At 42.5% G+C, this 23,438-nt stretch overlaps 1 protein-coding gene across 1 annotated transcript in view; it reads right to left on the bottom strand.

Annotated features, from left to right (window-relative positions):
- TMA16 (translation machinery associated 16 homolog) overlaps positions 1-23,438 on the bottom strand; it is an 801,003-nt gene that overhangs the window by 454,309 nt on the left and 323,256 nt on the right. The window contains exon 5 of the mRNA XM_044062215.1: positions 21,802-21,950. Coding sequence (XP_043918150.1) covers positions 21,802-21,950 — 149 coding nt within the window. The remainder of the gene's footprint in view (positions 1-21,801; positions 21,951-23,438) is intronic.

Genomic DNA, 23,438 nt, shown 5'->3' on the forward strand with positions numbered 1-23,438 from the left:
AAGAATGTTGGTAGGTGGATTGCTTGGTTCAATGATACCCCGGAGACCACTTTTGGCATAAAAGTAGGGTTAGTTCTCAAGGACACTCTATCCTGATGGAAGATAAGGAAGGGCTGTACTGCCATTAATGCCTGTAATTCAGAAACCCTTCTTGCTGAAGTGATTGCAAGCAGGAAAGCAGTTTTCCAAGATAAGAACTGTAATTCTGCTGATGCTGCTGGTTCGAAAGGGGGAAGTGTTAACTTTTCCAGCACAAAGTTAAGGTCCCATGTAGGCAAAGGTGGTTTCCTTGGAGGCTTTACGTTTTTAATTCCTCTCAGAAACTGCCTGAGTAGAGGATGAGAGAAGACTGGAGGATCCACGTTGTATTCTGCTGAAATTGCTGATGCATGAATCTTAATGGAAGAGTAAGGCAGACCATTGTGGAAAAGTTCTGCTAAATATTCCAGGATGTTAGCTATGTTTGCTAATGATACATTTTCTCCTTTTGCTGCACTCCAAATGAGGTATCTTTTCCATTTGGCTGAATAAGTCTTCCTTGTGGAGGGTCTGCGAGCCTCCAGGATAATGTCTTTAACCCTCTGAGATAAATCTGGGTTATTTTGTTTTATGTAATATCCCAAGCAGCTAGCTGGAGTGTTTTCAAGTTTGGATGTAGGATCTTGAAGTTGTTCTGTGTTAGCAGTGAAGGAACTAGAGGTAGAGGCCATGTGTGTGTCCAAGACATACTCCTCAGTAGCGGGTACCAATGCTGCCTCGGCCAGTCTGGAGCTATCAGGGTGATCTTCTTTGATCTTCAGTAGCACTTTGTGCATCAAAGGAAGAGGTGGGAATGCATATGCTGTCAGGTTTTCCCAACTGAAGGAGAGGGAGTCCACCTTCCAAGCAAGTGGGTGGTATGTCCTTGTGCAGAATTTCCTCAAATGGTGGTTGTGTGGGGATGCGAACAGGTCTATTTCTGGTAATCCCCATTTCTTTGTAATGGATTTGAAGATGTCTGGATGCAGCATCCATTCGTGGGCATCCGTGGTAGTTCTGCTTAAGGTGTCTGCTAGTATATTTTCTTTTCCTGGCACAAATATGGCCTGGAGCTGAATGTTGAGGTTCAGGGCCACATTCCACAGGTCCACTGCCATCCGGCATAGAGGATATGAGTGTGTGCCTCCTTGTTTGTTGATTTACCACATGACTGTGGCGTTGTCCGTCCTTATCAGCAAATGACCCTGTTGAAGAAACGGTCTGAATGTCTGAATTGCCTGTTTCACTGCCAGCATCTCTTTTTGATTTATGTGTAGGTTCAGCTGGTCTTGTGTCCATAGGCCTTGTATACACTTGTCCACCATGTGTGCCCCCCAACCGAGGTCTGAGGCATCCGTGGTGATAGTCTGGCTTGGGTGAGGCTTGTGGAAAGGCAGTCCTCTGTTCAACTGACAGGCCTGAGCCCACCACAGGAATTCTTGCTTCAGGCATGGAATTATTGGAATCTGGGCTTCTAGACTGTGCTTGTGTTGAGACCATAAATTCCTTAGGTACCATTGCAACTTCCTCATATGCAGTCTGGCATGTGGAATCAATATTATACAGGATGCCATGTAACCCAGAGCTTGCAGGACTTTCCCTGCTGTAAGCTGGTTCTGTGTTGTTAATGCCATGAAATAGAGTGGTAGTTGCTTTTGCTTTTCTGCTGTGAGAAATGCCATCTGATTTGAAGTGTCCAGTTCTGCACCCAAGAATGTTATCCTCTGGGATGGTACCAGCCTTGACGTTTTCATGTTGACTGTGTATCCCAGGGCTTGCAGTAGTTGTATAACCGTTTCCAAATCTTTTGTTAATTTGGTCTTGTTGTCCGCTTGTATTAGGCAGTCGTCCAGGTATGGATAAATCTGAATTCCCTGAAGCCTGCAATGAGCAATTACTGATGCCAGGCATTTCGTGAATACTCTGGGCAGTAGATAAGCCAAAGGGCAATGCTGAGAATTGATAATGCTCTGATCCTGCAAGAAATCTGAGGTATCTTCTGCAATCTGGTCGTATAGGGACGTGCAGGTATGCCTCCTTGAGATCTAGAGTCACCAGCCAAGACTCCTTGCCCAGCATGGGAAGAAGTTGCTGTAGGGTCAGCATTTTGAATTTTGGAACAATGAGATATGTGTTCAGAGCGGACAGGTCGAGAATAGGTCTCCATTGGTTTTCTTTCCTTGGTACCAGGAAAAGTCTGGAGTAAAATCCTTGTCCTTGTTCCATAGACGGTACCTTTTCTATAGCTCTCATCCTTAGTAAGTGGTTGATTTGTCCTAGACCGTTTGTTTTTTGGTTTGGTGGTAGGTTTGGCATTCCCCTCTTTTTTGGTAGAGTGTGGAAGTGAAACCTGTAGCCTTTGTCTATTGTCTGTAAAATCCATTTGTCTCCTGTAATGTAATGCCAGTTTACGGAAAATAAGGCTAGCTTTCCGCCTAAGGGTGCTTCCAGTTGTTCCCTGGTAGGCGGTATCAGAGTCAAGTCATTGTGTCTGTCCTGTGGAAGTGGTAGTAGCTGGATCTGTGGCAGTACTTCTCTGGTTGTTAGGCTGCCCCTGACGTCCCCCTGTAGGCACCTCTGGATTGGCCTCTGCCTCTTGGGCGCCTATTTCTGCCCCTCTGTGCTCTGGAGGTGTCTGGAAAGGACCAGTTCTTCGAAGGCCAATTTCTACTAAACCTCGGAGGCTGGACCTGTAAGAAATCCTTGACTGTTTGGACAGATTTTGCTTTTTCTTCCACCTTCTTTAGCACTTGCTGTGCAGGGGAGCCAAACAAACTTTGTTTCTCCATGGGAGCATCTAGGAGCTTTGACTTTACATGGTCTGGTAAGGATTGCTCTTTTAACCATGCATGCCTTCTGATTACTGTACCAGTCATAGCTGATCTAAAGGAAGCCTCCAGTGCATCATAGCCGCATTTTAAGGAATGATTACTGACCTGCTGAGTGTTATGTACCAAATCCTGAAGGGACTTACGGTCTATAGGTTCAGGAGAGGACAGTTTTTTATTTAGCTGGTCTAACAAAAATTCCTGATACTGAATCATGTGGAATTGACAGTTTAAGGCCCTAGCCGAAAGAGTAGCAGAAGTATAAACTTTTTTACCCCATCTCTCTAATGCCCTAGATTCTCTTTCAGAGGGGAGGGGTTTTTTGGCAGAGGCAGCTGCTACAGCTTTAGGGCCCTGTGAAATAGTTTCAGGATCTGCAATAGGAGCCTTATACAAGTGAAAGTGTGTGTCCGGGACCCTGTAATACCTGTCGGGCTTAGCAGGGGCCGGGGGTAGAGAGTCAGGGGCAGTACAAGCATCATTAAATGCATCATCCACAACTGTTAGTACTGGAGGAATGGCTAAAGGCCTGTGCTGTGGTAAATGTAAAAAAGTCCTTAGCCTTTTCCTTGAGTCTGAAAAGTCCTGGCCCTGCCATAGAAATTGCTCTCTCATAGCATGCGGGGTTTCCCCAAAAGAAAATTCCTCAGGAGGAGAGGCAGAAGGGATGGAGTCTTCTGCATCAGAGTCCTCATATGGAGAATAAGGGCCTTCTGGAGGATTTGAGTTTTCTGAATCATCCGAGGAATAATCAGTTGAAACTGGCTCAGGGGGCTCTGCTTTAGGCCTCTTCTCTGGAGGGGGTTGAGAGGCCCTGTCAGGGTGAGGTTGGGATCCCCTGATCAAGGAAATGAGATCCTCAGCCAGGCTGAGCATTTGGGAACTAGAGGTAGGCCTGTGTGAGTGGATTTTAGCAGGCAAGGCCTTAGAAGTTTTAGCTGCTTTAGCCCTGGAAAAAGCCTTGATAGACATAGATGCAGGGGGCCTAGCAGCTCCACGTGCAGGAGTAGATATGTCTAAAGGAATAGTATCTGATAAATCCTGGGAACCTGCTACAGCAGGGGAAATTTCAGTAGCAGATTCAGCCATGCTGTGTGAGGCCTCGGCTATAGGAGGTATGCTTTCGGCCGAAGGAAGAACCGTGGACTCTGTTTCAGCCGAAACCGAGACACTTGCGGTTGGCTTAACCGTGGTTTCGGCCGAAATGGTGGACCGCGAGTGTCGGTCCTTTTCCTTACGCTTTTTAGCTAATTGTGAAGTTGGAGTCTCCGACGGCATTTTGTAAGCAAAAGCGGAGCCGAAAAATTCCTCTGCAAACTCCGACCGACGTCTAAGTGTCCGTCGGTTGAAGGAAGCACAGGCTAGACAAGCTGCTACGTCGTGGTCTGGGCCTAAGCAAGGAAGGCAGTAAGAGTGGAAATCCTTATGAGGTATTTGTTTCCCACAAGTTAAACAGTTATTTACTTTTTCTGACATCGGCTGTGGCAAGAAAGAGTCCCCAACGGGGTACTTAGCTTTTTAGAAGTCTTCGGTAGTAGTAATCTCTGGATCTGACCGACCGGCACTTGCGAACAGCTTCTGCTTCGGGCACCGCGCGGCAAGAAAGACTGAGGAAAATGGCGTCGGCTGATGCCTTTATACCCAATTCACAGCAGCTATGACGTCGGGTGAAGTGCGACATCAGCCGAGGCCAGACCCAGACTTTGGAATCCGGCCGACCGAAGGGCTGCCTGAGGCAGGACAACCCATTTGTTAGGACTGCAGATGCATCCTTGAAGGACATCTGAGAGGAGTCACATGCAAAAGAGTCTGCAACATTGATGTGGAAGTTGATGTCAAAGCCACACAAAGGGCCAATGGTACCAATTCCATGGACCTGAAATCAGGACGCACAGGAGCTGAGCCTGGCACCAGCTGAGATACCAACAAAGCCCCCAGTGGGGATGAATCTTCCACCGGGATCCTCAGGTCCAAAGGCACAAAAACAGAGGCATCAAAGACCTGAGGAATGGATAGGCCTGGATAAGTACCCAATGTTGACAGCAGTGGCATCAGCACCACTGACTATGATAGGAAAGTTGATGTGGAAGTTAAGTAAGAGGCCAAGGTCCTGACAATATAATTATCGATCAAAGTCAAAGCATTTTCTGATGTTGCCTGCCTCATCTGTAGGGTGCTGAACCATCTCATTCTCTACCTAGAATGATACAGGGGCTGATCAGGAGACAACAGAAAAAGAGGAGACAACAGGAAAAGAGAGCAAAGAAGTGCCCATATCCACCCTGGAATGAGAAGAGGAAGGCAAAAAGACCAACTTCATGTGCGCTTCCAGAAGAGTCCTCATAATTTTCTTGAACAAGTCCAATGTTAAGAAGCGACTACAAAAGGAATGAAATGATCTGGAAGACCTGATGGAATATGGTCCTGAAGGTATGTGTCTGGAATGATCCAGCTCAGATAAAGAAGACACTATCCTACTTAACCAGTCTTGAAAATGGGGTATCTACATCTGTAACCTGAAAATTTCACATACCAACAGAAAAAAAGCAGTCTAAGGGACAAAAAGGCCTCTCATCTAGATATCTTCAATAGAGTTAGGGAAAGACCCTTAAAACACAAGACCTCTCTCCATTCTCATACTGCTTTTATATAATCAGCATTTCCCTTCTTTACTGTTTGGTACAAGTCAGAGAACCATGAGACCCACTTTAGGCACTGAGGTTCAGACTCTGGGAAGTAGCAGAGATAGAAGCTTTCCCCTTGTGTTGACTTTCCCAGGGAAGTATGCCCATGAGAATCAACTTCATTTTGTATCTATCAATATTTGCATATCAAATGCATTGTTAATATCACAATCAAGTTTAAGAAACTCTGGGCCACAGCAGATTGCACAATGATGGAGCTTGTCTTGGGGTAGAATTCTATGACCATGCTTGTCACACTTCTTAAATCCTGGGGCTTTCCACCTATAGCTACCATAATACCATTAGAATAATAGTCACTAACCAAGAATAATCTTCGCAACAAGTCACGTGCTTGCACTAGAAGTACACATGACACAGTCATAGTACACATGGGTGTAAATGAGATGCAAGTCCCTGGATTACATGAAGAAAAGCATGATGAAGCCCTTGGAACAGGTGTCCAAAGGCAGGTATCAAGCTAGCCTTGAGCAGCTTTCTACCATCTCCAGGAATGATGCTAAAATATGAAGAAAATATTATTGACTTCAAGAACTGGCTTAGCTTTTGGTCTCAGTCAAAGGGGGTTGCAATACACATTAGCCTGGGAGGACACAGTAGACAATCTTAACTGCTTTGTCAGGGATGGCTTACACCTGTTCCCCCAAGCCTTTCATATACTGGCTTAAACCCTGACCACCCCTTATAGTGCTTTTTTAGGCAGCATTAGTCCTCAAAAGCTTCCCAAGTAAGGAAAGAGAATTTGGATAACAAGGTTTTTGCTGCTCATTTCAAGCAGCCTTAAAAATCTCCCCTCCCTACAAGCACTACTTACCCTGATGTATATGCATTGTCAAGTCCAGTGAGAGCACCCCATCAGTATAGTGTTTCAATGACTACAACATGTTTAGGCCAGCATCACTAGATGAAGGCACAGAAGCTACTAGTGTTTCATTATTTGTAAAAACACACCAACTCCATACTAGTTAAACAAGACAATGATTTTGAACTCTTCCATGTCCAGCTTACCATTAACAAGATCCCTTATTATATCATGGCTAACTACAGGACCCCTCTAACTCCCTTGCAGTCCGTATCCTACTTGACTATTATGGGGTCCTTAAGCATTAAACCAAACACCATTCTATTAGGGGACTTCAATTATTCCTCCATTAACTGGGAGAAAAATGCATCTGTATAATGTATGAGAGATTTCTGGACTTCATCAATGCAATCTTTCTTATCCAGCTAGTCTGCATACCATAAGGGTGACAAAATCCTGGACTTGGTCCTCACCAATAAGGGACAGGTCTGCTCCTCACCAATTTTAACTCTCTCCTGGGTCAAATCAGACCAAAAGTCCATGGATCAATGGATCTGGGCAACTACAGACTCATAACTCTGAATAGTTTAAAATGCAAAGCCATAGAAAGAATCATAATGAAAAGATAATCACATAGGAAACCTACAGACATTGAATTTAATCAAGTTTGATTTCATCAAGGGCAGGCTGTGCCTGCTAAACCTGGTAAATTTTTTTGAGAATGCCATTAAAAGCCATGGATGAAGGCAAAACAGTGCATACTGCCTACCTCGACTGGTCCAAAGCATATGACAATATGTCATTCAGGAACTGTAGATAAATTCACTAAACTATGAATAAACCCATAAGTCATTCAATAGATTGACAGCTGGCTCACAGATAAAGTAAGCAAGGGATTCCTCATAAAAATTCAGCTCCTCCTCGCAGAAATTCTGTTCCCCTGGTCTTTTTAGGGGAGTAGAGGACCAAGGAGGGCTGGAACAGAAACTCCCAGGGGAGGCTTCAATGCCATCAAAGCAGTAAATAAATGCTGAGTGAAGGCCTGTGAATTCTTAGAGTAGGAGTAATAGGTTTAGTCTTCTGCTTTTTATTCAATGACACTTCTACCCTATAAAATTTGGAAGGATCTGACCCAGGAGAGCATTCAATAATGGTAGCAGGGACTTGTTCTCTGACTAATATTTGAGGAATACCCCTAGGCCCCTCAGAGATAATCAGTGGTGGTTCCTCCTGAATATCTGAAACAGACATCTTGCAATACCTCCTCAGACATGCTTAAAGTTAGATCCCTGCCAGCTTCCAAACCGGTCGCAGCAGAGGAATCCAACAACAAAGCTGGGCGAAGCTCTGGGCATTCACTCACCTCGGCAGAGATGTCCAGTGAAGGCTGAACAGCAGAAGACTGCAGCCTAGGCTTCTGGCTTTCTTCACTGACGGCTGTCCCTTGAAACGGAAAGTTCCCTCCATCACGTCTTTCACAAAAAGCTTAAAACGCTAGTTTTCCAAGATAAAGTGGCAAAGAAGAAAGTCTATTATGAAGGGTTTTAGGTTCAAAGGCCTGACAGACTGTTAAGGACATATGGTCATGCAAGGTACTAGACACATCACACTATATCCATTACACAAATTTAGTTTTAAGGCTATAGACCAGATAAAATATGACATCAGAGGAGGGCCATTCAATTTAATTCTTGAAGAACAAGCAACAATAAAAGAAAGATGAGTAAAAAAAGAACTCCAATGGGGCACTTATCTCCAACTGCTTGGTGAACCAGCAACAGAATGGGCTTTCAGACAGACAATCAAGCAATGGCATTCAAACTGGTGGCAAAGAAGTTCTGAGGATGATATGTCTGAACATCAACTTTATGCCCTACGCTACACAAAGGGCATAAGTGTGATATATGGCAAAACAAAGCAACCTAAAGCCTTTCGGTATACTGGCCGGACATCCGGCTGCCCTTAGCAAGGGATCCCTATCGTAAAGAATACTGCAACAGTGAAATGGAAGGGCATCTAGCGGGACCCCCACTGAAAAAGTGTCCTTTTCCATTTGGACATACAAGACTTTTGGTTCTGGTTTTCTTGCCTCCTGCAAAATCCTGAGCATATCCTCGGAAAAGAGGTGCCTAAAAGGGATCAAAACCCCATCACCCACAGTGTCAGTGGAAGAGTGGACAAGTAAGGATGGATGAGTGTCCCTTTGTCCTGTGTCAGGAGGTCCAACTGGTGAGGTAACTTGTGGTGATCGCTCCTAGCCAGATGCATTAAGAGGGGGAAACCAGTGCTGTTTTGGCCAAAAGTCTGTCACTATTTTTGGGGAGTCCAGCTAAATCTTCTGCAGTAGAGGAAGGAGGGAAGGCAAAGACAAACATCCCCTTCCAAGGAAAAGAAAGGGCATCCATCTTTCACACTAGATGGCATGGCTCTCCTTGACAGAAAAGAGGGAGCTGCCTTTTCCTCGGGTAGAACTTTGTATCCCCTTCAAATCCCCTACTGATGGACTATGTCCGGAAACATATCTTTGTGAAACATCCACCTTCCACTAGATTGTGCTCTAAAAGGAATATACGCTGCCTGAAGAGTTAACTAATAACTGATTGCCAGATCCCAAGTAAGACTGTGCTGCCCTGCTTACTGACATATATCACTGTGGTGTTGTTTAAGTAAACCTTCAGGGGGTCTGAGAAAGTATGGGGTGAAAACCTGAAGGGCCAGAATCAGAGCCCTCACCTCTTTGATGCTGATTCATAGGTTCATAGGTTCATACTAGGCTATCTGCCCTAGGGCATTTATAAGCCTAGCCAGAGTGTGTTTGGCTTTCGCCACCCATTAGATATGGTCTAACTTCTGACTGGGGGGAGCAAAGACTCTGAGCTTTCAGTTGACCACAGGAAACCACCCAAACCCATGTCTGAAGTGTCAGTGAATAGTTCCTGAGAAGGTAACCAGAGGCTGAAAGGGAAGGTCTGGGTTGAGGCGAAGTTGATTAATCCACCACTCAAACTCGTTTGAGACAAGGAAGGACAGGCACTCTGAAATCCAAAAGATGGCAATGCTGAAGCCAGCCAGTCAGACTTGAGGTACCACTGAAGCTTCAGCATATGCAGTCTGGCAAGATGGAGCACTGGAACAGAAGGGGCCAGGAATCCTAGGGCCCAAAAAAACTTCCTGGCTGGTATGGCAGGCAGAGGAAGAGGACAAAAGAAAGCTGTCAAGGACAAAAACTTTTGGAGGTGCAAGACAGGCCACTATTGGCATTGACTGAATCCTGCAGCCCAGATACACATGATCCTAACAGGCAGTCAGGACAGACTTTTGGAAATTGACAGTGAACCCCAGTCCTTGAGAGAGAGAGAGAGAGAGAGAGATGGTGAACTCTAAAAACTGTAACATATAACCAAGTGATCAAAATAAAGAAAAATCTGAAAGTCTTGGAGTCTGCAAAAAAACAGTTACAGGAGCTAGACATTTTGTGACTACCCTTGGGGGAGTAGAGAGGCCAAAGGGCAAAACAAGAGAACTGAAAATGAAAGGAAGAAATGTAAAAACTTTCTGAAAAATACGAAAGCAAGCATACAACAGATCCAAGGATACCAGAAAATCCCAAGGCAGTAACAGAGGAAATAGTGTTTGAAGAGAAAGCATCTGAAAGAAAGGAACTTTTAGAAAGGTGTTGAGCAAAGAGAGATCCAGAGTACGCCTCCAAGAGCCCTCCTTTTGAGGAACCAGGAACATTCTGGAGTAGAATCTCTGTCCTACTTGGGAAGGAGGGACAGGCTGAATGGTTCCTTGATCCATCAGGGACCCAAGAACCTCTCAGAAATGCTTGCAAGGGGTTGGAGAATCCTCGAAAATGGAGAGAGAGCCTTCCACACCATGAATAACCTTGACAAATGACAGACAGAACCGAAGAATTTGAGGTGATGGGCTGCTAGTTTGGAACACAGAGGGAGAGCCAAAGGGATAATGGAACCTGGCAGAGAATTGGGGGTGGGGGGGCAAAATGTAAAAGAGGCAGACTTGTCAGATAAAAGAAGGCTTCTGGGTCATAGGGGGAAGTCTTAGAAGGAGGAGTTCGCCTACCACCCTTCCTCCCTTTGGTGGCCTGATGAAGCTGCCTACAGACAAAAGCACACCTAGTAGGACAGTTCTTTTGGAACTTAGGGATGGGGGACACACAAATATGTGCAAGGTCCTACAAAGTCTTACCCTTTTCTTGAAGGGACTTAAGGATACCAGGAGCAGCAACAGTCCCAAAGAGATTTTTATTATCCAAAGAAGCGTCCAGCAACTTGGCCTTAATGACTTCAGATAATGACTGCAGATGAAGCAAAGTGTAATGCCTCGTGACAGGCCCAAAGGTAGCTGCACTAAATCGAGTGGCATGCCACCTGTGAGGTAGAACCTAAAACAGAAAGAACAGAGGGTGTTCCTTCAAAATCACGGAGGTCAAAGAACCTGACAAACCTGGGCAATCAAGGCCACAGGATATCTGGTCATGTGGGTCTAGAAATTAATGTCCCTAAAGACCAAGGCCTTGTCAGAGGAGACCGACTCCACAGTAGGATCAGTAGAAGGACACAAACAAGAATTGACAATCCTCCGTAAACTTATGGAACCTGTCAGGTTTCTTAGGAGCAGGGGGTTGAGAATCATGGAGTCCTAGAGGTGGCTATAAAGATGTCCATCAAAGCAGGCAACACAAGAGGTACTGCAGAAGGTTTAGGCATGTCTACTTCTGTCTACTTTGTCCCTAAAAGACAGCTCCTACAAAGGGGATCCAGGGCTAATGGATTCATCTTCACCAAAGCCATAAGCCAAGGGAAAAGGCATCTGGGAAGAGTAGGACAAAGACACTTCATCTGACTCTGAATCCTCATCTGAGGAATCAAGTTCCCTAGGTCTTTTTGAAGAGTACAATTCCAGGGGGGATAGGCACAGAAACTCCTTGTGCAGGCTTCACAGCCATTAGAGTATTAAGCAGGCCCTGCATAAATTCCTGTCATTCCCTTTGAGGGTCTTTAGTATGTACAGAAGGATGTTTAGTCTTGGTAGGGAAGTCAGCCCTGGAAGTTCTGACCCCAGACAAGACTCAGTAAGAGTAACTGGAACCTCTTCCCTGACCAGAATCTGTGAAATCGCTCTAGGACCATCCAAGATAATCAACAGATGTTCCCCCTTGATGTCCTGAGCAGATGCCTGCAAAGCCTCAGAGGATATGTGAAAGGAAGGATGCATGCCAGCCTCTGACAAGGTTGTGGCTGAGGAATCCTAAGTCGACATCGGATGGCCTACAAAGTGATCATCCACTTCTACGGAGACATCCGGGGAGGCTGGACAGCCAAAGAATCTGGCCAAGATTTCTTGGCCCTCTTCTTGCTTAATGGTAGAACCTCAGGGTTATTAGATTCTGCTATGCTACCCTGGGCTAACTGTTTAAACCTAAGGTTTTCGAGACTGATGGCCAGGGAAGACAACTGGCTTCTAAGGGTATTAGGCACAAATGGCTTACAAATACTGCAGGAGGTATGGTCGTAGGAAGCACCCAAACAAAAGACACTGTTTGTGATGATCATTATGAGGAATCTGCTTCCCACACTGACATTTTTCCCTCTTGGATGACATGAACTACAGGTAAACAAAAGAGAACAAGATCAACAGCAAAGAGAGAAAAAGACCTCAACGGGGCACTTATCTCAGAGCTAGGCATTCAGCACAGCAAAGGGCATTCAGGCCAACGAGCAATGATGGTGCTTGGACTGGTGGAAAAGTAGTACTGGGTAACTGTATCTATATGTCACCTTTATGCCCTACGTCCTCAGTGGGGAGAAAACATGTGACATACAGCATACAAGATCTAAAGGTGTTATACATTGGCCGGATGTTGGGATATCCCTAGCAGGAATACTGCAGCAGTGATACAGAAGGTCATCCAGAGGAACCTCCACTGAGAATTCTGACAGCAAGAGAGGCACTAGATTGAAAATCTTTCCATTTAGACATATATGATTTCCTAGTACTGGGAATTTGGGAGAGTCCTGTCTGATCCTGTGCAGAACAGAGAAGGGAGGGGAGAGGCATATAGAAGCATCCCCTTCCAAGGGGAAGACAGGGCATCCACTTTCCCAGTCGGAGGACTTGGGACTCTGGAACAGAATAGAGGAGTCGTCTGTTCAAAGGAGAGGCAAACAGATCTGAGTAATATCCCACCAATGGACAATGTCCAGGAACACATCACTGTGAAGCATCCATTCATGAGCTTGTATTCTGGACCTGCTGAAACAGTCTGCCGTGAGATTTTGCTCAGTAGGAATGCAAACTGTCTGAAGAGTTACTTGGCATTGGATGGCTAGATCCCAGACCTGAAGAGCTAGTCTGCAGAGAAAACATGACCTTGTGACCCCTTGTTTGTTGACATACCACATCAGTGTGGTATTAATAGAAAAAAAGTCCAAGTAGCCACTACAACCAAAACTAAATAAATCCAAAAGGCTACTAGCGGAATCACAAAGACGCTGGAAACGTGAATGAATTCCACACTTTTAATGAAGGTTTAGCACTTTCATCTAGTACAACTAGACTTCATCAGAACTGCAATTAAATAAAATAACACCATTTAAATAGTAATAAGTACATATCAACACCAATGAGATGCACATATTTAATCCCAGCCCATTTCCTATGTCATCACTTCCTCAGAAAAGGGAACTGGTTTGAAAAAATATATACATGCACAACGCAATGAAAACACCTTAAAAACATTGAAAGTTAAAAAGTTAAAGAATTAGAAACTTGAAAAAGACCCTCCAGTACATAAAACCAAATCTTTTATAAATAACATGGAAATTGAATTGTTATAATAAACATTATTGAACATATACAAATTAATACATATTTTACACCATAAATATGTATACCTATTATTAACAAAAAACTGGAATAGAACAATTCCCATCCCTATCAAACACATATCCTAGCTTCTAGGATGGGCTTGATAGATATGCTGTCATTAATGCCAGGCTTTACTGTGTAAAGGTAAACACCCTAAATTTGTAAATAAGATTGGACAGAATTTGAAAAATAAATTATATACAAGAGTTACATATAATCAGCATAAAAGGACAGGAACTGTAAAATGTGGGAGATGCCATTATTGTTTTTCTATTCTGGAAGAACCTACCACACAAGTTAAAAATCAGAGTAAGAATAGGATTTATTTTATGAAATGAAATTGTCAAACCAAGAATGTCATTTATTTCGCTTTATGTGATAACTGTCCAGCATTTTATGTAGGAAAAACTGGTCGGCAATTGAAAAATAGGATATATGACCATTTGTATGCTATTAGAAAGGGTGATGTCAATAATGCTTTATATAGACATGTTAGGGATAGTCCAGGATGCCAAACCTTCAGATTTGCTATACTAGATGTATTATATCTTAATCCTAGGGGTGGAAACCTGAAGGTATTATTAAGTGAGAGAGAGGTAAAGTGGCAAATAACTTTAAATGCCACAGTAAAGCCTGGCATTAATGACAGCATATCTATCAAGCCCATCCTAGAAGCTAGGATATGTGTTTGATAGGGATGGGAATTGTTCTATTCCAATTTTTTGTTAACAATAGGTATACATATTTATGGTGTAAAATATGTATTCATTTGTATATGTTCAATAATGTTTATTATAACAATTCAATTTCCATGTTATTTATAAAAGACTTGGTTTTATGTACTGGAGGGTCTTTTTCAAGTTTTTAATTTTTTAACTTTTTAACTTTCAATGTTCTTAAGGTGTTTTCATTGCGTTGTGCATGTATATATTTTTTCAAACTAGCTCCCTTTTCTGAGGAAGTGATGACATAGGAAATGGGCTGGGATTAAATACGTGCATCTCATTGGTGTTGATATGTACTTATTACTATTTAAATGGTGTTATTTTACTTAATTGCAGTTCTGATGAAGTCTAGTTGTACTAGATGAAAGTGCTAAACCTTCATTAAAAGTGTGGAATTCATTCACGTTTCCAGCGTCTTTGTGATTCCGCTAGTAGCCTTTTGGATTTATTTTGTTTATCAGTGTGGTATTGTTTATTTAAATCTTGAGGGGCCTGGGATGAAACAGGGAATGAAAAGCTTGCAGATCCAGGAAAATAGCCCTCATCTCTTTACAATGATAGGATTTAACCTCTGGTGTGGAGGCCAGAGACCCTAGACCTTTAGAGGGCCACAAGAGGCACTTGTTCAAAGCTTCTGAGAGGGAACTGGAGCTTGAAGAGGAAGCCCTGGATTGACAGAAAATTGCTGAATCCACAATTGAAGCTTGAGCCTGAGACAAAGAAAAAGAACAGGGAATTCCAGAGGGGTGGGAATGCTGAAGCCACACTGACTTGAGGTACTACTAAAGTTTGCTCATGTGTAGCCTGGCAAGACGGAGCATGGGAATGGTGGAAGCCATAAATTCCAGGACCCTTAGTAATTCCTTAACTAGCATGCGAACTGTTTGAAGCTTGCACCTGAGGAGAATATGATTCTAGGAAGATGTCAGAACAGATTTCTGGAGGTTTATGGTGAACTCCAGACTGTGTAAAAGACAAGTGGTAAACCTGAGATCCTGTACCAGACTGCTGGGCAAAGGAGCTTGAAGAAGCAGATTGGCTAGATAGGGAAAAATTTGTAAAACTCAAAGCTGCAAAAAACAATAACAGGAGTGAGGCCTTTGGTGAATGCCCTGGGGCAGTAGAAAGCCAATGGGCAAAGCAGAGAAATGAAAATGTAAGGAACAGACATAGAAATGTAAACATTTCCTGAAGACAGGATGAATGGGGATGTGAAGATACACATCTTTGAGTTCTAAAGACACCAGAAAGGTCTGAGGAAGCAAGAGAGAAAAAAAAAAAAACGTCTGAACGGATAACAAGTGAAAAAGAAGAGATCTTGATAAAGGTCTTGAGCAGGCAAAGATCCAGAATTGGCCATGTGCCCTCCTTACAGGGAACCAAAATCATTCTGGAGTAAACCCCTTCCCCAGCTGGGAGGGAGGAAGGGGCTAAATGGTGCCCTAATCCAAAACAGATTGCAGAACCTCAGGGAAACGAAGAAGTTGTCCTCAAGGAGGTTGAGGAATGCCTGAAAAGGGAGGAAGGGACTTCCAAACCATAAAATACCTCTGGCAGATATTGGACAAACCCCAAGAATCTGAGGTGATCCGATGCCAATTTGGAAGACACAGGGAGAGGTGTAGAAACAAGGGGACCTGGCTGAGGGGAGGTGAAAGCCAAACATCAAATAGAAACAGGCTTGTCCTGAAAAGGTGGTTTCTGGGAGAAAGGATTCTGAGTAGACTTAGCAGAAGGAACACACCTAGAGCTGTTCTTAGCCTTAAAGTAGGGATGAATTTGCCTACAAACAAAGGCAGACTTAGAAGGACAGTTCTTCCGAAAACTCGGGAATAGGAGAAACAAAACTATGTTTCAGTTCGTGCAAGGCCTTTCCCCTTACCCTGGAGGGACTTAAATAAGTTAGCCACAGCAGTCCCAAAAAAAAAAAAAAACTCTTGCTATCCAGAGGAACATCTAAATGTTTGGCCTTTTTGTCATCAGTCAAACCTGAAGACACAGCCAAGTATAATACCTCATGACTTCACCAAAGGCAGCAGCCCTGGAAGAGGCATCATTTGCATCACAAGTGCATTTGACTGAATGGCTAGCAACTTCAGAAGTGGAACCTAACAGGGAAAGGGCAGAAGCCTTCCTCTCAAAATTCAGGGGGATCAGAAACCACCTTAGAAACATGGGAAAGAAAGACCAAAACATACCTGGTTATATAGCTCTGGTAGTTAATGGCCCTAAAGGACAAGGTGGCAGCACTGTAAACCTTCTTAACCAACCTTTCCATGGCCCTAACTTCCTTATCAGAAGGAAGTAGTTTGGTAGAGGGCAACAACTTGGAGGGCTTGCCACAAGAAACTGATACTACAAAAAGGTCACCAGAACAGAACTTGCAAAGAAAAAAAGCATGAAATAAACTCTGAGGAAAATCCTGCCATTCAAGCCAGGGATCCACAACAGTGGAAATATGTTTTGTCTTCGGTTTCTTTTTCAGTGGGAAGTCCGCTCAAAAAACCTTCAGCGTGTCAGAACCCTGACATGACTCTAATGGTGGTAGGAATTTCCTCCCTCACTGAGGAATCCTTCTCAGATATCAGTGGAGAATCGCCCTCAATGTCAACTGCAAACTTTGAAAAGTCTTTTGAGGGAGTGCAAGAATTAGGATCCATACCTACCTCTGACAGGGTTGTGGTAGACAAATCTGAAGCTAGCACCAGACAGTCTTCAGGGTTTTCATTAGCCTCTAGACAGATGTCTGGGGGAGGCTGTACAGCAGCCGGATCAGGCCCGATTGTTTTGGCCTTCTTGTTAGCAGATGGCTGAACCTCAGGGCCACAGGATTCTACCACTGCACCCGGAGCCAACAGCTTATAATGTTGGTTCTCAAGATAAATGGACAAAAAGGAGACACAACTATGTAGGGTACCTTGTAGAAACTAATCTGGCTTCTATGGTGCAAGAGGTTAAGAGTCAGGGGCTACAGAAGCTGCAGAAAAGGTATCCAACAGGGCAACTGAAACAGCAGGAACAGCAGATGGTTTGAGAAACTCCATCTGTAGGAGCTCATAGTATCACCTCTGAATATCAGAGACCTGGAAACAATCCCACTTAAAATATTCCATCATGTGGCCAATAGTATCCCCAAAGCACAACTCTTCCAACTGGGGGGTCTGGACTTGAGGAATCATCTTCCTCTTGACTGTAGTCCAAGGGGGGAGGAATTTGGGAAGAACAGGCAACAGAGTCTTCCCCATAGTCCAAATCCTCATCTGAGGATTCCAGTTCCTTAGGCCTCTTAAAATGCATGGAAGATTGGGGAAGCAAAAACAGAGACCCCTTCAGGAGGCTTTAAGGCCATAAAAGCATGAAATAAACTCTGAGGAAAATCCTGCCATTCAAGCCAGGGATCCATAACAGTGGAAATATGTTTTGTCTTCGGTTTCTTTTTCAGTGGGAAGTCCGCTCAAAAAACCTTCAGCGTGTCAGAACCCTGACATGACTCTAATGGTGGTAGGAATTTCCTCCCTCACTGAGGAATCCCTCTCAGATATCAGTGGAGAATCGCCCTCAATGTCAACTGCAAACTTTGAAAAGTCTTTTAAGGGAGTGCAAGAATTAGGATCCATACCTACCTCTGACAGGGTTGTGGTAGACAAATCTGAAGCTAGCACCAGACAGTCTTTAGGGTTTTCATTAGCCTCTAGACAGATGTCTGGGGGAGGCTGTACCGCAGCCGGATCAGGCCCGATTGTTTTGGCCTTCTTGTTGGCAGATGGCTGAACCTCAGGGCCGCAGGATTCTACCACTGCACCCGGAGCCAACAGCTTATAATGTTGGTTCTCAAGATAAATGGACAAAAAGGAGACACAACTATGTAGGGTCATAGGCACAAATACTTGGCAGATGGAATACTGTCTGATTGTGGGAAGCACCCAGGCAAAAAAAAAAAAAAAAAACAAAACACTGGTCAGGAAAGTCTTTACGGAGAGTCTGCCTCCCACACTGACATTTTGACATGAACATAATACAAAATAAGAACAAAAAGGAAGAGAAGAAACTCCCAATGTGTTCAGACCGATGGATGGTAATGGCATTCTTTTTTTAACTCAAGCCTATCAATTAAGATTGGATCTGCAAGCTGAGAGAGCTCATATATAGGACTAGGTAATGGTAGATTATTTGCTAAGTATCTCCATCCGTACATTACCTTTATGTTTGATGCTGTGCACAGGAAACATATGTGGGATGTACAGCGCTAGAAGAGCTGAAGGCTTTGGTACACTGGCCGTACATCGGGCTACTCTTGACAGGAGATCCCTTAGGTGAAGAATACCACAATAGTGATATGGAAGGCCATCTTCTAATAACATACAAGTACAAGAGGACAAAAATGAAGCATCCCCATGCAATGTGCACCTTCTGACAGGGTGTACCATCTTTGACTGTGAAGTCCACACAAATGTAACAGCTATGCTGCTCTTTGATAGAATTTATTGGAGGGGTAGTATCTGCTCAATAATCCTTTGAAATTCTGAAAATTACTTTTGCCTTCACACATGCCCCCCCCCCCCCCCAAAAAAAAAAAAAACAGCCACATTCTATGCAGTTCTTTTGTCTCCATGGGGAGATAAAAACATACCAGCAACAATACCAGACACACAAACACACAGACACACCTGACCCCACCTAGCATCATTATTTGCCAATAACTGTGTCAGTGTTTTCATGTACAGAATTCCTAAATACTCCTACCACAATAAGTGAGCCAATTTCTGTGCACATCACTGGATGTTTGATTGTAAGAAAGATGAAAGAAAGTGACCGCAGTAATTGACATCAGCATCTTATATGCTTCTGAATGTGTACTCAAGTCTTAACATAGTGACCCAATGCAATGTACCCATTTTTATAGAGTGCATCATCTTTGACTGTAAAATCAGCAGAAATAATGGCCATATTGCTTTGACAAAAGTCTACTACTCCAGCAAACTACATCAATAATTATTCACAAATGATTTGTGTCCCTTTCTTCTCATACTTCACTTGCTCACCATTCAAATGATAGCTACATTCTGTACACTTTTAATGTCTTATATTAAGACAATGTTCTTGAGCAAGTGTAGTCATTCCATCCCTTCAAACTATTCATATCAGTGACATGTTTTATATACACTGGGCCATTTCATGAATAGAATGCCCATACAACAAAATACCCACGTTCTCTGTTGTACACATTTATAATGTACATTTTGTTTCTGCTGATAATGCTTTCAGTTCATCTACTGTTAATGATGTACAGAACGCAGTCAAACTATGGAGGACTACAGTTACTAATGCCAGACAATTGCTTGCTTAATGTTCAGAAAATGTCTGCTGATGCAAAACATGTTCCATTAGCATTTTAAGTGAATTAGAGTAACATTTAAAAATTGTTCTTAATTCTGGACCTTTATCTCCCTATCATCTATAACTCTATTTACATCCCAAATGCTGTACCGAGGTTGGTCTCCTGTTTAGGGGAAAACAAAATTTGTAGCTTGTTTAGTTCTCCATCTCTACCATAGAAACTGCAGTCTACTCTTCCAATATACTACTTAACTTGAAATCCAGAATGCACAAGAAAAAAATATATAAATCTATACATGATACAGCTACTCTACAGGCTATGCCAACAAATGAAAAGTATATAAATCCATTTGAACTATCTACAATGCAGCAGGGGATCCTCTGACTGTTCCACACTCCTGAAGACTGTGTAGGCGTCTCTTACTGGCATGCAGAACCCACAAAAGCATAAATCCAAAATCTTCTGGGGAAATTATACAACTCCAGCTACTCACAGTCTTTGACCAAAAATTCTCCAAAGATTCAGGAATCTCAAGAAGGGAGCATTCAGTTTAAATTGCCCTTTTGCTATCAGTATGTACCACTCCCACTGACTCATTAGCCAATTACAGTTCTGGAAACATGGACTGAACTTAATACAGAGAGGTCATAGCCTGCAGGTCTGATCTTGAACTTTAGATACAAAAAAAAGCCAGCTCAGTGGCAACACCTGAATTGAAATTTCACCCAAGTACACTGTTAGAACACAGAGATCATGCCAAACAGTGAGCTCTCTCAGCTTGCAGATCCAATCTTAATTGATAGGCTTGAGTTAAAAAAAGAAAAGTCAGCTCTGCTCATGCCTGGTGCTTTATCTTGCCAGACTATGAACCTCAGCATACTTTCAAGCTTGAGCTTGAATCAAGCCCACTCTGTTTGTGCCAAGGACACCTGGTTACCTACAAAGACACAGAACTGTCCTTCAATCACCACATATCCACTGTTACAAGTCCTTTTTAATGCACAACTTATTACTAACGGTATGGAGTCCAGGCCCAGGGATTTGATCATTCCACAGTCTTCTAAACACACCAGTTCAATCACAAGAGTATAATGCCCACTTATGTATGTACCTGTCCAAAGGTATGATGAAACTTTAATGCCCAAAGTGCTTTCCTACTATTAAAATCAAGTCCCTAAATGTCCCTCTGTTTGGCATTAATACATGCTACTGAGGGCCATCTCCGTCTCATGTACAGACCCTCAACAGACCTTATGCTGTCAGACTTGCTGCAAATTTGCAAATCCAATGGTGGAATACACATCTGCTCAAGATATCTCAATCTATTCTGCAACATAAACAGATTTGAAGGGAAAGATATGCATCACAGAGAATACCACTTCTTCGGAAGCACCTTCATCTCTACATACAGCAAAATTCTTCCCTTAAACTATGCAAACATATTCTGGACGAATGGATAGGAAATCTCAAATTCACCCCTGGTTCAGTTCCCTTGTCCCCATGGATCACGGCAACATAAACGCTCTGCTCATCTTTGGGTTAATTGTACTTGAAATATATTGACTGAAAACTTCATGTGAATGTACAGAAAACCTAAAGATCCTCATGGATCAAGAGACTAGTAAGCAGATATGAACAAGCTTAAATGGAAATAAAGGTACAATAACTGCTATACTGACATTGGGGGTGTTAGAAAATCAAGACCATCAAGAAGCAGAAGGGAAAAAACTTCAGAACCTTTTTTTCCCCAAATCGATCTATAAAGTGATGATAGCCAGTACAGGGGCACTGACACAGCACAGCTGAGTAAAATGAAGAGCTGCAGCAGAAATTCTGGGGACAAAAAAAGGAAAAATAAACTTGTATAAAACTTAAGAAAAAGGATGGGTCTGAACTGAATAATGAAAATATCAGCAGAAGAAATGTAAGTGATCAGGGGAAACTGATTAAACACTAACTGAAGAAATGTTTCCACAAAAAGGCACTCAAGACCTGGAGCAGATTCTCAGGCTGGACTGCGCAAATCTTGTCAGTCATACTCTTACTGGTTAAAGAAGATGGATGTGATTATATTTCAGGTATGTAAGAGCAGTGAAAAACGTTCTGCAGTCTGATTACCCCCATCCCCCCCCCATAAAAAGCACAATACAGTGCATTTTTTCAGATACGCTTTTGCCTGTTAAAAGCCACCAAACTCAATACAAGCTTATCAAAAGAACAAACAAACATTCTACTCAAGTAAACAATAAGTAAAGTCAATCTCCACACTACTGACTTCTGTGCAGAGGCTTGGCTGCAGATATCGAAATCATTCAACTGCACATCATGAAACCATGATTCTCACAGACTGTAGCATAAACAGACTAAGTTTACAGTAAGTCCTTATGAACATACCCACATCCAGCTAATTTTAACCCACTCAGGATCAAGGTTACCAAGTATCAGCACAGCATCATAAAATATTAAAATACTGCAAGACAAATTAAGTTAATACCTAAACCATATCCTTGATAGAGTAGAGTCTCTCGTTCTATGGTCTGTTTAATAACGTTTTCTCGGGAATTGTGTTGTCGTCCTTGCCTGCCCTTGATACTATTAAGCAATGCAATTTGTTCTAGTTCACTGTCAAACCGGTGCAAATATCTGAAAAGACATTAAGATACCATTAGAAACTTCTACTTGCAATCTGTAAGCATTGACCAAAAACTCAACATAGCTTACTAGAAAGTTAATTTAATAGGGACATTCAACCTCAGGTACCTCTTGCCTGTAACAACTATGATCTGGGTCTTGGCTGAAAAGGGTCTCAGTACCAGCCATAAATTTTTAAAAGAAGTGTCCATAAAGTTGTCTTTGCCAATGAAAAATCCTAAAAGCAGAAGAAAATCTTAAAAGCACTTGGAAGATACTGTAACCCAATTCCCAGGAGTGCAAGTACTTGTTCCTTCAGTCTTGAAAGCTACATATTACACACACTGTAATCTGACAGCTCAAAGCAACACTTTTTTTGGCAGGCAGACAAGCCTCTCTGTACCATCTAAACTTACATATTCCAATTCTGTGGCTACACAGCACTGGGGAAACAAAGAAAAATCACCAAACACAGTGCACAACAGCCTCACTCAATCACTTCTTTTGCACATCACAAGTCAGCAAGTGATTTCTTACACTGTATGTATTGAGGACACACATGAATGACTCCTTTGAATCGTTTACTTGGTTTGCATTTCAATGTACCTGTTTTCGAAGAGCAGACAAACAGGGATTATAATCTCCAGAATTATAAAATAATTTTGAAAGGCATAAGGGATAAAATGGGATACAAGAAACACCAGACAGTGGTACTTATGGTCAATAAAGACTGGAAAGCAAATAGCTTAGCGTATAAAAACTTTATTCCATGCTTTCATCTCAGTAGGACTTCTTCAGAACAAACAATAAAAAGCAAATCAAAGCAACCACACTAATATACCTAGTTCAAAACTATATGAGCCAATAAAAAATACAAAGCAATTAATCAATTAAAACCACACTTAAATTTTAAAGCAGCCTGCACTGCAAAGTAGAACAGTCAGGGAACCACAGAAAATGAACTAAAACTTCCTTATAGTAAGTTTCCTATATTTAAGAAAACATTTGATCATTTAGACCGGGCTTTTTATCAGTCCCTAATCTAATCTGCCAAGCAGTTTCCTTTTCTTCCACAATAGTCTTATAATTACCACCTCTGGGATCAAAAGGCATGTCTTCTAAAATAGAGAATACATTTTTTTTTATATTTTGTACACTCTGTAGTATGTTTGTATAATGCATTGTTTGAATCTTTGCTCTTAATACTTTATACATGTTCTCTAATACGTTCCTTTAAGGTACGTGTGGTCATCCCCACGTAATATGAATTACAGCCACTTCGTAACCCTATGTGCACTACTCCCCTACTTCCACAAGAAAAATGACCAGATACTTGTACAGTATGGTCCAAATGTGGTAGGGAAATGTACGGTCCTTCTGAAATAAACCTAAAAAAATTACAATGACTACATTTAAACATCCCCATTTTAACATTCTCAATACACTTGTTTGCCTTACCACTACTTCTTTCAAGAACATTTTTAAGACAGTTTGCATTTC

The sequence above is a fragment of the Protopterus annectens genome, chromosome 2.part1 (genome assembly GCF_019279795.1).
Source record: "Protopterus annectens isolate FY-2018-M chromosome 2.part1, PAN1.0, whole genome shotgun sequence".
Lineage (NCBI taxonomy): Eukaryota > Metazoa > Chordata > Ceratodontiformes > Protopteridae > Protopterus > Protopterus annectens.